The sequence below is a fragment of the Euprymna scolopes genome, chromosome 18 (genome assembly GCF_053919585.1).
Source record: "Euprymna scolopes isolate OS-2025 chromosome 18, ASM5391958v1, whole genome shotgun sequence".
Lineage (NCBI taxonomy): Eukaryota > Metazoa > Mollusca > Cephalopoda > Sepiida > Sepiolidae > Euprymna > Euprymna scolopes.
In genome coordinates, this window is record NC_136499.1 from 11,828,770 (window position 1) to 11,841,808 (window position 13,039).

The 13,039-nt window shown below is 33.5% G+C and overlaps 1 protein-coding gene across 1 annotated transcript in view; it reads left to right on the forward strand.

The window, feature by feature from the left end:
* The window catches only part of LOC145297498 (ataxin-10-like), a 143,912-nt gene that overhangs the window by 101,066 nt on the left and 29,807 nt on the right, over nucleotides 1–13,039 (forward strand). Inside the window, exon 7 of the mRNA XM_080143395.1 lies at nucleotides 1,587–1,770. Within this exon, the coding sequence (XP_079999521.1) occupies nucleotides 1,587–1,770 (184 nt within the window). The remainder of the gene's footprint in view (nucleotides 1–1,586; nucleotides 1,771–13,039) is intronic.

Sequence of the window (13,039 nt, forward strand, 5' to 3'; positions counted from 1 at the left end):
AAAATTTTGAAAATTGTGAAAAACATTATTTCAAAAAGACACCATTTATAGAAATGTAAATAATAAAAATTCTCTTTTTTTGTTTGTTTTAACACTTGCGTTATCACGGAAAAAATTTTTTAAAAGTGTAAAAAAAAAAATGCAAGTTTATTTTTATTGTTTCATCATAGCACAAGAAGTGTTAAAACTGAAATAATTTTTTGAAATAAATTATTTCCATATGGTTTCGTATTTCGTTTCATGCTTAGTGACTTCTGTTCCATATTTAGGTAAACTAAATCCAAGTACGTCCAAGGATGGAGTACTGCTGCCACATCTGGGCAGGAGCTGCTAAAAACAGCCTATCCTACCTTTACAGAGTACAAAATAGACTTTGTGGCGGATGCTCTTTTCTTTTCCCTGCAACGTCTCTCCCACAGGAGGGACGTTGCGAGCCTGTCTTTATTTTATCATTACTTCCATGGCAAGTGTTCGTCTGAGCTCCAATCTCTGGTCCCCCCCTTGCCAATCTTTCACGAAAAACACCCGTCTAGCTGAAACCACTGTCAAAAATGTTCTCCATTCTTTATCTGTGCCAAAACCAAAATGTAGATTCCATGAACAAAGCTTCTTTCTTAGAAGTTCACGCCTGTGGAATTCTATTCCATTTGCCTGTTTCCCACCTGACTACAACTTAGATGTCTTCAAGTCCAACATAAACAAATTCCTGATAAACCGCCCCCTTAAGTAATACACTTTATCAAATATCAACACTAATGTACTGTACACGCAATAACCCTTATTCACGAGTGGCTTCTGGGCCTTGATAAGTGGTGACCACCTTGTAAAAAAAAAAAAAAAAAGTAACACCCATAAAAAAGAGCGCATGCGTGCAGAGTTATGCATTGATGTAAACAACGATGTACTGTTGAACATTAAAATGTTAAACTTTGAGATTGAAAGTTTTCTATGACTGGACAAAAATAAAATTGACCGACAAAATTTTTTTTTTTTCTAGTTGAACTAGTATATATATATATATATACTAGCGAGCCGCCCAGTGTTGCCCGATTGTAAAATATGCATGAATATTATATTTTAATTAATGTGGAATTCTTATTTATTTTAAACATAAATAAAGTAAAAAAAACAAAAACCCGAAAGAAACTGAGACATGTGCATGCGAGCATTATATTTTTTCTAAACAGTTCATTTCTTGTAGGTAAAAATAAAAAAAATATTGAGCTGAAACCAAAACCTAAAGAATGTGAGTCAAGTACGATAACCATTAGGCCATGTTGACACAACATTTATAAAGTATTTTCAAACAATGTTATTCTTAACATAAAAAAGCTGTCATATTTCACTGCCATCCATGCACATTCGTGGAACAGTTAGAAAACAGATAAAAATTTATGTACTAATTTTTCAATTTTAACCCCTTAACATTCTATGTCCAGATGACAACATTAAAAACTTTTCCACCTGTCTGAATACCCTATATACCAAATTTCATGTCTGTAGATCAAAACACATTCTCACTTTTATAGATATTTGATCAAAATCTTGATTGAAAGTTTTTATTTTAATTTTGTTTCTTTTCGTAGGCTTCTCATATTAGAAGTAATGGCTAACCAGTTACAGCGCCCATGCGAAGAAAACAAGACGTTCAAAGTTCCTTCGCCTAGAATTTGTGAATCTAACCTTCTACATTTAGCCAATGATTTTAATCAAATGTCTGCCAGTTTGTTGTCTGTTGAATCGGCTGATGCCACTGGTGAAAAAGAAATGGTAAGTACATCCATCATTTCTCCTTCAACAGTTCAATTGAATTATTTTATTATCCAATTATTATTGATTAAGCTCCAGACTTCTATATATTATTTCTTTGTCCATTCCACCTTTTTACAGAAATTATTGGGTTGAATTTGTTGAAATTTTGTATGGATCATTGTTATGAGGTGCAGAGAACTAAGTATTATGATACCCGTTCGATGCACAGTTAAGGATTAGTCACCACTTCTTGGAAACTACTGGGCTGACCCGACTAAAATTTTGTATGAACATTTATGATAAGGTGCGGCAAACTAAGTATTACGGTATACATTTAATACACAGTTATGTTTTAATAGGGATTAGTATTTAAATAAAAAATGAGCATCAATTTGGCATATTTAACCATCAATTTGGTATAAAGCATGTATTTTAAGTTAACTTTTTACCATTTTTAACTAGCAAAAGTTTAGTTCAGTTATAGATGTTTATTGTGAATTGTTGTGAGTTGAAAAGCCACCTACTGGAAATGGAAAGTTATCATTTTCTTTGAATCAGCCTTGTCTGTATTTATTGGACTGTACTCGCTTGAAATGAAAAAGAAAAATGTTTGAAATAAAAATACCAACATTTTCTCTAAATAAAACTGATTTTATTTAGCACGCATGTTTCTAACTGTCGGCCGTGGCCAGCATTGCTAAACTTTTTTGGCAAAATTTGAACCCATGACGGCACAATTAAAGTCTCTTGCCGAAAAGTTATGATTTGAAACCCACATGTCCATGGATAACTTTTATGCACGTTAAATATTAAAAAAAAAATATATAAGAAATAATAAAAAGAAATATGCCCTCCTCCCCATCAATAAAAGGTGCAACACATTTCTATACAAAACAAGGGGCAGATAACTCCCTCATCACTAAGGTAGCAAAATTAAATAAAAAAAACAGCATTTCAAAACTGTTAATGTCATTAAAAAAATAAAAAAATATGATCTTATATATATATATAAATTACTGTGTCACCATTTATCAAGGCTAAGAGCAACATGAGGATAAGGGTTGACAGATGAGCAACAATCAAAACTGAACCAGGTTTACTAATGAATTGGTTTATGATATGTATTTCTTGACCTTGGATTTGAAGACGACCATGTTGTAACCTGCAGGGAAGCAATCCTGTGACAATGTGTTCTACAGACAATAACTCCTTGCAAAGAAACTCTGTCTATGGAAATTCTGTCTGACACTATGCACATGAAGGAAGAAAGGAAAGTCTTTTTCTATTGTGGTAGAAAGATTAGTTCTTACTGTGAATGTTTTACAAGAAACCAAAGATCGGAGCTCAGTTGAACACCTTCTATTCAAATAATGATATATTATAGTATATTAGAGAGATTAGCAACGTCATTTCTGTGAAGAAAGAGGCTGTAAGGAAGAGAAGTGGCCCGCTTCCCCCTCCCTGTCCTTCACTTAATTGATGTTGGTTCTGTATTCTATCGAGGCAGGAAAGAGTGCCCCAGATGTGGCAGCCGTACTCCTTAAGACGTACCTGAATCTTGAGTTGAATACTTTCTGGAGTTGCAAAATGATTCAACCATTTTTACAGCTTTCTTTGCTCCCTGTGACTTTTGGTTATTCCCTAAGGAAAACATAAGAAGCTGCCGATACGAGACAATCGAAAGGATGAAAGCGGCTGTGATGAAGGTCATCGACACGCTCACACAGGAGGACTTCTATGAGGTCTTCGAGAAATCGTTGGAATGATACAACAAGTGCATTACAGCCAGAAGAGATTACTTCGAAGAGTACTGGAGTTTCATGTGTATACTCTTGAAAAAAGGTCTGGAAACTTAAGGCACCTTGTACCTGAACCTATGACTGTTTGCTAGTAAATCTTTCCTATATTTATATCAGGTAAATGACTTTATTTTAATAAAATATTTCTGCAAATGATATTTTTTTGATTTCTAACTAGAGTGCATTGTAAACATGCACAGTGTTACATGTTTAGTGGAGGTGCGCAGTTGCAATTGGCCTTTATTACTTTAGGCTAGCAAAGTAAGGGAGACAACTCATCTCAATTAATTAGATTTTTTTAAATAGAAAAGAGGCTTGCCTTTTTTCTGTTGTTCTTGGCCTTCGGGCAGAGATCAAAGTGTACTGGAATTTTTTTTTTTTTCCCGCCCTCGACACAAATGAATTATTGTATTACCTTTATTGTTATCTTTTTTGTTTTTACACGCTAATAAAAATGCTTTAAAAATTGGGTGCTAAGTAGGACGTCCCCAAGGGCGAATGCGGTATTATGGTGAAAGAAGATTCTAGCTAAGAGAAACTTTTGTTTAGTTATAGAGTGACAAGGATGACCAGCGACCCCCATTTTCCCCCTTTTGAGTTGGCCTTGTGCCTAAGTTTTTTGTTCATGTTCATTTTTTTGCCTGAATAAAAGATTTAATATCTCAAAGTGTAGTATCTGTTCTGCAGATGCTGCACTTAAGATAATTTGTACCAGTCAATGGAGGGGAAACCCTCTATACTGGGACGATTATTATTTTTTGTAACCAGAGTGCCCCCTTTTTGCCTACTTTTAGGAGAGCTGGTTTTTATCCCACATTAAAAACGGCCTTGTGCCTAATTTGATTTGGTGGGAGAGCAAATAAATACATTAAATAATACAAATACAAACAGTTATTTTGTATTTGTATTATTCAGACTACTGTTCTCATCATGAATGTTATTTTCATAACATTTCGGATGATTGTGGCACAATGGATAAAGTATTAGGTTATACAATTTTATGTGAAGCTCTTCTGGAGGTTGAAGGTTCAATCCTCAATGGATGATACTAAGAATACAATTGCGAATTACTTAAAACTTTTAACCAGTCATGGCTGACCGAACAAGAGCAAGCTACTCCCATGGATAAAGTTAAGCGTTTCATTTGAAATTCCGTGCAGATTCTCGAGTTTGACAGAAAGACTCCTGGATTCAATAGAAAGATTCCAGAGTTTGGCAAGATATACCTGAAGAAGGTCAGAGGTTACATCAGCCGAAACATTATCAAAATAACACGAGAACAATAATCTGAATGATAGAAATTTATTTTCTTCATTTTTTTCAACAATTAATTTTTATTTGCTAGATAATAAAGATTTAAAAAAAAAAATTATTTGAAATGAAAATAAAAACAATTCTTATTGGCTAGCTTAAAATTTTTTTTTTTAATGGAAATTGCTCCAGGCAAAGCATGAAGTCACTTGATGTAAGAAACTAAAAAAACCTGACTTAAAGGTAAAAAAAACTAGGCAATATAGTGTTATATGGATAGATTCCAAGCTAGAAAACGGTAATTCTTCCTTTGTCAGAAACCTTGCTCATGAAATGTGAGTAAAAGACAAAATAAGGGAAGTTAGAGTTGCGTCAAAAGTAAGTCACAAGTTCCATTTTTTATTCTCCTAAGTAAAAAAAATTTTTTTATTCTCCTAAGTAAAAAAAATTTTTTTATTCTCCTAAGTAAAAAAAATTTTTTTATTCTCCTAAGTAAAAAAAATTTTTTTATTCTCCTAAGTAAAAAAAATTTTTTTATTCTCCTAAGTAAAAAAAATTTTTTTATTCTCCTAAGTAAAAAAATTTTTTTATTCTCCTAAGTAAAAAAATTTTTTTATTCTCCTAAATAAAAAAATTTTTTTATTCTCCTAAGTAAAAAAAAAAAAAAAGCTTGGTTTTCTTTGTTACATTTCAGTGGAAAATTTGTTGAAAATCTGTACAAATTAGAAATGGTGGTTAAATCTCAAATTAAAGCGTCTGCTTTTGTTGTTATTGATGTCGATGACATTTCTAAAGAGATTCACCATGCACAGCATTTCCTCGTCCATTTAGTATTCACCTATTCGTCTTGCTCAGACTTATAGATGTTCTTATATACTTGCCTTCATATGAAGGCAAAGTTAGACACAAGGTCAGTTTTTCATGTGGAGCATATCTAGCTCCTGGATGGGAGGGGGGGGGGATTGCCCCAATCAAGAAGGATCTCTTCTCTGCCTGAGAACAGAATAGATATTACACCGCTGATCTCAGCCCAAAGATGTTGTATAAATCATTACTTTGATATATTTTTTTTTTTACCAAGGAGTCACCATTTATCATGGCCCAGAGGCCACTGAAGGATAAAGGTTAATGAGTGTACAGTAGTTGATGGGACAATATTGTAGTAATTGTTAGTAGTGAAAATTTGGTAAATTAGATTACTTAAGAAGACGGCTCATAAGCAACTTGTTTACATTGGACTTGAAGATGACCATATTGTTGTTAGCTGGAAAATAGGGAAACGGAAGAGAGTTCCACAGGTGTACAGTTCTAAGAAAGAAGCCTTGTTCATGGAATTAGGTTTAGGCACAGATAAAGAGTGGGGGAAATTTTTGATAGTGGTTTCAGCTAAACAAGTGTTTTTTGTGAAAGTTTGACAAGGGGGGACTATAGATTGGAGCTCAGACGAGCACTTGCCATGAAAATAATGATAAAGCAGAGACAAGCTCGCAATATCTCTTCTGTAGGAAAGAGGTTGCAGGGAAGAGAAAAGGGCATCCCCCACTAGGCTACGAAGTCTATTTTGAACTCTGTCAAGATAGAATAAGGTCTTTCTAACAGCTCCTGCCCATATGTGGCAACAGTACTCCATCCTGGAACGTACTTGACTCTTATACAGGTAGAGAATTGCATCAGCAATGAGATATCTACTGGAGCGGCAAAAATGATTTCCCAGCAACGTTCTTTACATTCTGCCATGCATTGAACAGTTTTTAGAAATCGACTTAACCTATTTTTTATTATTTGGATTCTTCAAACTACTGTTCTCATCTTGAGTGTCATTTTCCCAATGTTTCAGTTGATGTAACCTCCAAACTTTTGCAGGTGTATTTTATCAAACTCAGGAATGTTTCTGTCAAACTCTGGGATATGGACACAATTTTGAAAGGAATCCTTTATTTACTTCATAGGAGTAGCTTGCTCTTGTTCTGTCAGCCTTGTTCTGTCAGCCATGACTGAATAGAGATGTTGAATAATTTGCAATTGTATTTTTTCGATCGCCCACATTAAGAGTTGAACTGCCAAGCTTCAGGTGAATGTAATTGCAAATTACTTAGGCCCTCTATCCAGTCATGGCTGATGGAACAAGAGCATGCTACCCCCATGAAGTAAATAAAGGGTTCCATTGGAAATTTTGAACCCGATTCCTGAGTTCAACAGAAACATTTCATTGTTTGAAAAGATACATCTGAAGAAGGTCAAAGGTTACATCGACTGAAACGTTGTGAAAATAACCCTCAAGATAAGAACAGTAGTCCGAAGAATCCAAATAACTAATCTTCATTGTAGAGTCATAGGAATTTCCAGCTTTGTATCTGGGGGCATATTTAACTCACTGGGGAATATGCAACCCCGAATCAAGACAAAAAACAATGGCAAATTACCATCTTTACTTGTCTTCCCAAGATTACTATGGCTCGACAATTTGGAGAACTGTGGTCTCCGATGTTAAAACAGCAGAGCCGCTGCTGATGCCGATGAATCCTCATCTCAGAAATTCAAAAACGTAATAACCTATTTCTGCCTAGGTCTTTATTTATCCCTCTCTCTCCTCCCCCTTATTTCAAATCCATCCTTATCATTTCCTCCCATGTTTTTTTATTAGTCTCCTCCTGCCAACTGACCATGCTACGTCAACTAATCCAAAATCTCTCATCCATTCTTTTAATGTGACCAAACCAACAAAGTTTCCTGTTTTGCACACATTCCCCTGCACTCAAGATTTAATCTTCCTCTGAGGTTATCAAATCTAAGCCTGTTAAAGACTTGCATATCTATTATATCCTTCTCTCATCAGTTCTCTCCATGCAATGCATATCTTCAACTTTCACTGGTCAGGTTTCGCTTCCATACATCACCACACTGCATATGCATGCCTGATAGACTCTTCCCTTAATTGAAAACATCATATATTGCATCTTAACTTTTACAATGACACCAGCAACAACTCCGATGATAATGATATTACCAAGGTAGCAAAACTTCTCGAGAACCTCAATAGTGTTGCCATCCAAATAGCCAAGTATACTTTCTCCACATCTAAATCCTCATCTGTCTCCATAGTCTTACATTTTTCTAGCTTACTCAAACTCTAGTCCTATTTCCGAATGCTAATCCAACCATAAAAAATGTCTCCTTTCAATTTTAGCTCTTTACTTACACGGCCGTACAATACGCTTAAACATGATATTTTAATTTATGCAGATTTCATATGTATTATTATAGAATCAATCCTTTATTGATTATTTATTATATATTACAAAGAATATTTTGCCTGGTGGATTAATTCGCAAAAAATATAAAAATAATGCTAATGTCGTCCATCAAATTCCGTCTGTGTTTGTTTACAATATCATGTCAGCTGATATTTGGGCTTGACGATCTTAAACAGTCTTTTTTCTCTTATTGATAAAAAAAATCAAGATTTTTATCCATGGGAATATTTAACGTTACGCCACCCAAGAGAAATAATAAAATGTAACGTAAAATATTCCCCCTATAAAAATTCTTCTTTTTCATCTATAAGAGAAAAAAGAATGTTTTTAAGATCGGATTTTTTCGCTACTTATCAGATGAATTTCTGTACAAAACATATCTAAGTGCACTGCCAGATATATAAGTTAGCTTTGTGTGAAATTTGCAAAAGATAATCTTAGCCGTTTCGGAACAACTAAAATGAATCCATTGCAACATAAATGTATTTTATGTCTACACTTCTGTCCCATTCAAAATCTAGCAAATTTTATAAATTTGGATGTTTTATATTTTTTTACAAATGAATCATCACTTATCAAGACTAAGAGCAACTTATTAGTTATGTTATAGCTCTAAAGAAAGCAATCTTATGCCAACATGTTTCTCAAAAGTTCTTGGAAAGAAACTCCGTTCATGGATATTTCAAAATATGAAATATTTTAATTCTCCAGACATTTGGATAAAATTTTTTTTAACCAAAATCTAATTGATACATGCATATTTGATATTTTATTTTTCATTCCAATATTTTTTCTTTTAATGAAAAAGCAAAACACAAACAGGCAAAAAAGTAGAAACCAATTTCTGAAAAAAAAAAAAAAAAAAGCCTCCAGTTTAATTTTTCATTTGATTTGATCATTTCTTTGGGTTATTCAAACAATGATTCTCATTTTGTTTTTTTCACAACGTTTCAACAGGTGTAACCTTCTGCAGGTGTATCTGTTCAAACTTATCATGCAACATTTCGACCAATGTAACCTCTGACCTTCTGCAGGTGTATCTTTTCAAACTTATCATGCAACATTTCGACCAATGTAACCTCAGACCTTCTGCAGGTGTATCTGTTCAAATCTATAGGGCAACGTTTCAACAGATGTAACCTCCGATTTTCTACAGGTTTATCTTTTCAAAGCTATAGTGCAACAGTTAAAGGTGTTAACAATCAGTTGTAAGAGAAAATCTTTTTGCGGTTGAAGATGAGAATAACAATAATTAACACTTCAACCTGATTATGGCTGATGGGACAAGAACAAAAACTTTATTAAATGAAATTTAGTTTGAAATTCTGTGTAGATTACCAAGTTTGACTTGATTCCCAAGCCCAAAAGTTGTAGCTGAAGGAAATCAAAAATTACATTGACCAAAACTCTGTGAAAATGGTTTTTGTCAAGAATTCCACCTACATTAAAATGAAAGAAAAATATGCATGATGCACATATGAGGTGCCTAATGACAAATTTATTATTTGACAAGAAATACAAAGAGTTAAACTGTTTTTCTTTATTCTATGGAGTTTCAGTAAATGACTCCTATTATCAGAGTTAATGTTTTTAACAAAATAATATTTATAGGTTGTCCATAAATTATGCTGCTCATCACATAGATTGAAAACTAAAGTTTGCATGAAATTTAGAAAAGGCCAAGATTAAAAAAGAATATTCCGAGGTGAAGTCAGATTTAATGAAGAAAAATAGAGGCACAGTCGTAAAATCCAAGGCCATAAAGAATGGTATAATCCAAAGCAGACAAAAATTGTTTCGTGATATATGTATGCATATGATGTAGCCCAAAAATGTAATGGGGTAAACCCCATTGCAAATTGTAACATTCCATAAACTTGCTGTCAGAAAAAGAATTCTGAAAAAACTAGTTAGATAATGTTTATAAAAATCAATATATTAAAAATATTATGGTAAAATATTGATCCACTACGAGAAAAAGATTCAGTACAATCCCAACGAAGATTAAAAATATATATGTATTATATTCATATATAATCTAATGTAATATAATGTAATAATAATATAATGTAATGACTGGATTTCTGAACAACCCAAATAATTCAAATTATTAAGCAGCAAAATCTCACCCCATCACTGTTGATATCCCTAGATACCAGAAGGCTTTTTGTTCTAATAATTTCTTTTGTTGGAATTTCCTCCCTGTTTCTTGCTTCCCTGATTGTACTAACATGCAGAAGTTCAAATATAATGTTAAGACATATTGCTACTCATACCACATAGTCATCTGTAGACATGATTCCGGTTAACAGCCCCTCATGTCAAAGTGGCAGTCTGCCTTGTTTGGGATGAAAAGAAGTAAAAAAAAAAAAAAAAAAAAAAAAAAACAACAAAAAAAATCAAATTCTCATCTCAAAAATTCCAAAAATTGTTTGAATGTTTGATTCTTTGATCTGAATGTTTGGAAATTATATATGCTCTAACTATAGGTTTCTGAGATCAATATAATAATTTACAAGTTTGAAAAGATGCATATGAGATTATCGGTCAAAATTTTGTGAAAATAACAAACATCTTGCTAATCAATTCTCAACTTGGGTCTCCATTGTGTAAATTTGATCCGTATCACAATAGCCCATTATGCTTGATTGTCAATATGTTGTTTGGGGGTGCATAAATAAAAAAAACCCAAAAAAAACCCCAACCAAGATGAAATCCAAATAATTCAAATTAGCAATACTCATCTAAAAATGTTTCTGAATTTTTGAGATGAAGATTGATTATTCATATTATTTGGATTTTTCTGAGTGTTGCATAAGAAGAATGAGGTTAAACCATAAATTTGGCCAGAAGACGTGGCCAAGGGTCATGTGCTGAATCTTCGTGTGGACAAGTAATGGCAAACATAAAAGTTGGTCGCAAGTCTATGCAGAGGCCCGGGAGATGACATCAAAACAAGTGACCACATTTTTGTTTGCCGTCACTTGACCACACATATTGTTCTCATCTTGAGTGTTATATTCATGTTTCAGTCAATGTAACCTCAGGTCTTCTTCAGGTGTATCTTGTCAAACTCTAGAATGTTTCTGTCAAACTCTGGAATCGGCATGGAATTTTAAACTAAACCCTTTATTTAACTCACAGGGGAAGTATACGCTTATTATATCAGTCATGGTTGGGTAGAAGTCATAAATAATTCACAATTATATTTTGAACTTGCCTCGGTGTTTAGAGGTGTGTTGAGCAAAAAAACCCATTTTTTTTAAAGTGGTAGTAGGCAAACTGGTACTGCGAAGGAGGAAAAGAATGTGAAAAAAAAATGAGACGTCTTTACCATTGCATCCATTGCCAAACCGGAAGTAGCGAAGGTTTAAATTAAGACTAGTCAATCGAAAAGAGAGGACGCTTTTCAAAAATATTGGCGAAAAAAGTGACACCCTTCCTTGTAGAAAAGTGCCAAGTTGAGGATGAAGGAATTAATGTTTTTAACCAATTTTTCGATATTTGTCGTCCGAAGAGTCGAGCTTCATAACGATACCAATCTTGTGAAAATCTATTGCCTCTGTCGAAAGTTTTAGGCAGACATACATTTAAACAGACAGGTGAGAATTATATTATAGATGTCACTCGCACTAAGGATTGAACAGTGTACCTTTACAACTGAATTTTACTATGTACTTTATCCACTATACCATGGATCTGATTGAATTACTTAGAACTTCTATCCAGTCATAGCTGACGGAATGAGAATATGCTATTGTAGATTAAATAAAGGATTCCATTCAAAATTCTGTGCAGATTTTAGAGTTCGACAAGATACATCTGAAGAAAGTCGGAGGTTACATTCATCGAAAAGGATGGGAAAATAGCACCCACAATGAGAATTGTAGTCCGAACAATCCAAATCTTGTTTCAAAAGTTCAAAAACAAAAATTGTTTAAATGTTCCATTTTCTGCCTTTTGGGGTGAGAAATTCTATGTGCCTTGAAATCCTGCTTTTCAGCTGGGTGCAGTTGGTTATGGAAACTTCTCGACAAGATCCGATGATAACAGTGTGGAGGTGAGAGGGATTTGCATCTTTGCCCCCCCCCTTTGCCCCCGTTTAGAAAATTTGCACTTTGCTGCTTACTATATATATATATATATATATATATATATATATATATATATAATATTTGTTGCTCTGCTGCTTCTGTGCACTGCTACATTGGCATTTAAATAGTCAGACTCCTAAAAAAGGTTCTCTATTTCCTCAGATTTTCCAATTTAAAATAGATGTATCTATGACTCGTTGGTTTACATAATTTATTCCACTTTGATTTCGTTTGCAAATCCATAAACTGTGACGTAGATTTTACTGAAATTCTTTGTACCCAAACAAAGAGTATATTATCCATATACTTCCATATTATCTTTATGAATAACTAGAAAAATGTCCATCGCAGGACGGGTAAAATGAATTCCTCAAACACAACGGTGTTGCACCATATTTATGCCGCCTTACAAAGATTAAAATCAAGGTATGATGCTACTAAACCTTATGTCTAGAATGCTTATTCCTATTTTAATCAAAATGTATCATATGATTTTTTGATTCTAGAAAATGTCCAAACTTTGATGACTAAAATTAAACATTTTCAAATTTAGTGAATCTTGCTTAATTGGTGTTTAATGACTGTGGATCAAATTTAATGCAAATCTGAATTATTTGAATTTTTAATCGAGAGTTTGTGCTCAGCTTATGTTCCTTGAAACTCCTTTAAAATACATCATAGATATTGAAATTTTTGAAATATTTATTTTTTTTACTTGGGAGTCACCACTTATCAAGGTCTGAAGGCCACTCGAAACTAAACAAGAGTTTGTTTACATTGGATTTGAAGACTACCATGTTGCATTCAACCGGAAAGCGAAACAGTGGAACAGCGTTTCACAGGCGGGTAGTTCTGGGAAAGAAGCTTTGTTCATGGAATCTGCTTTTAG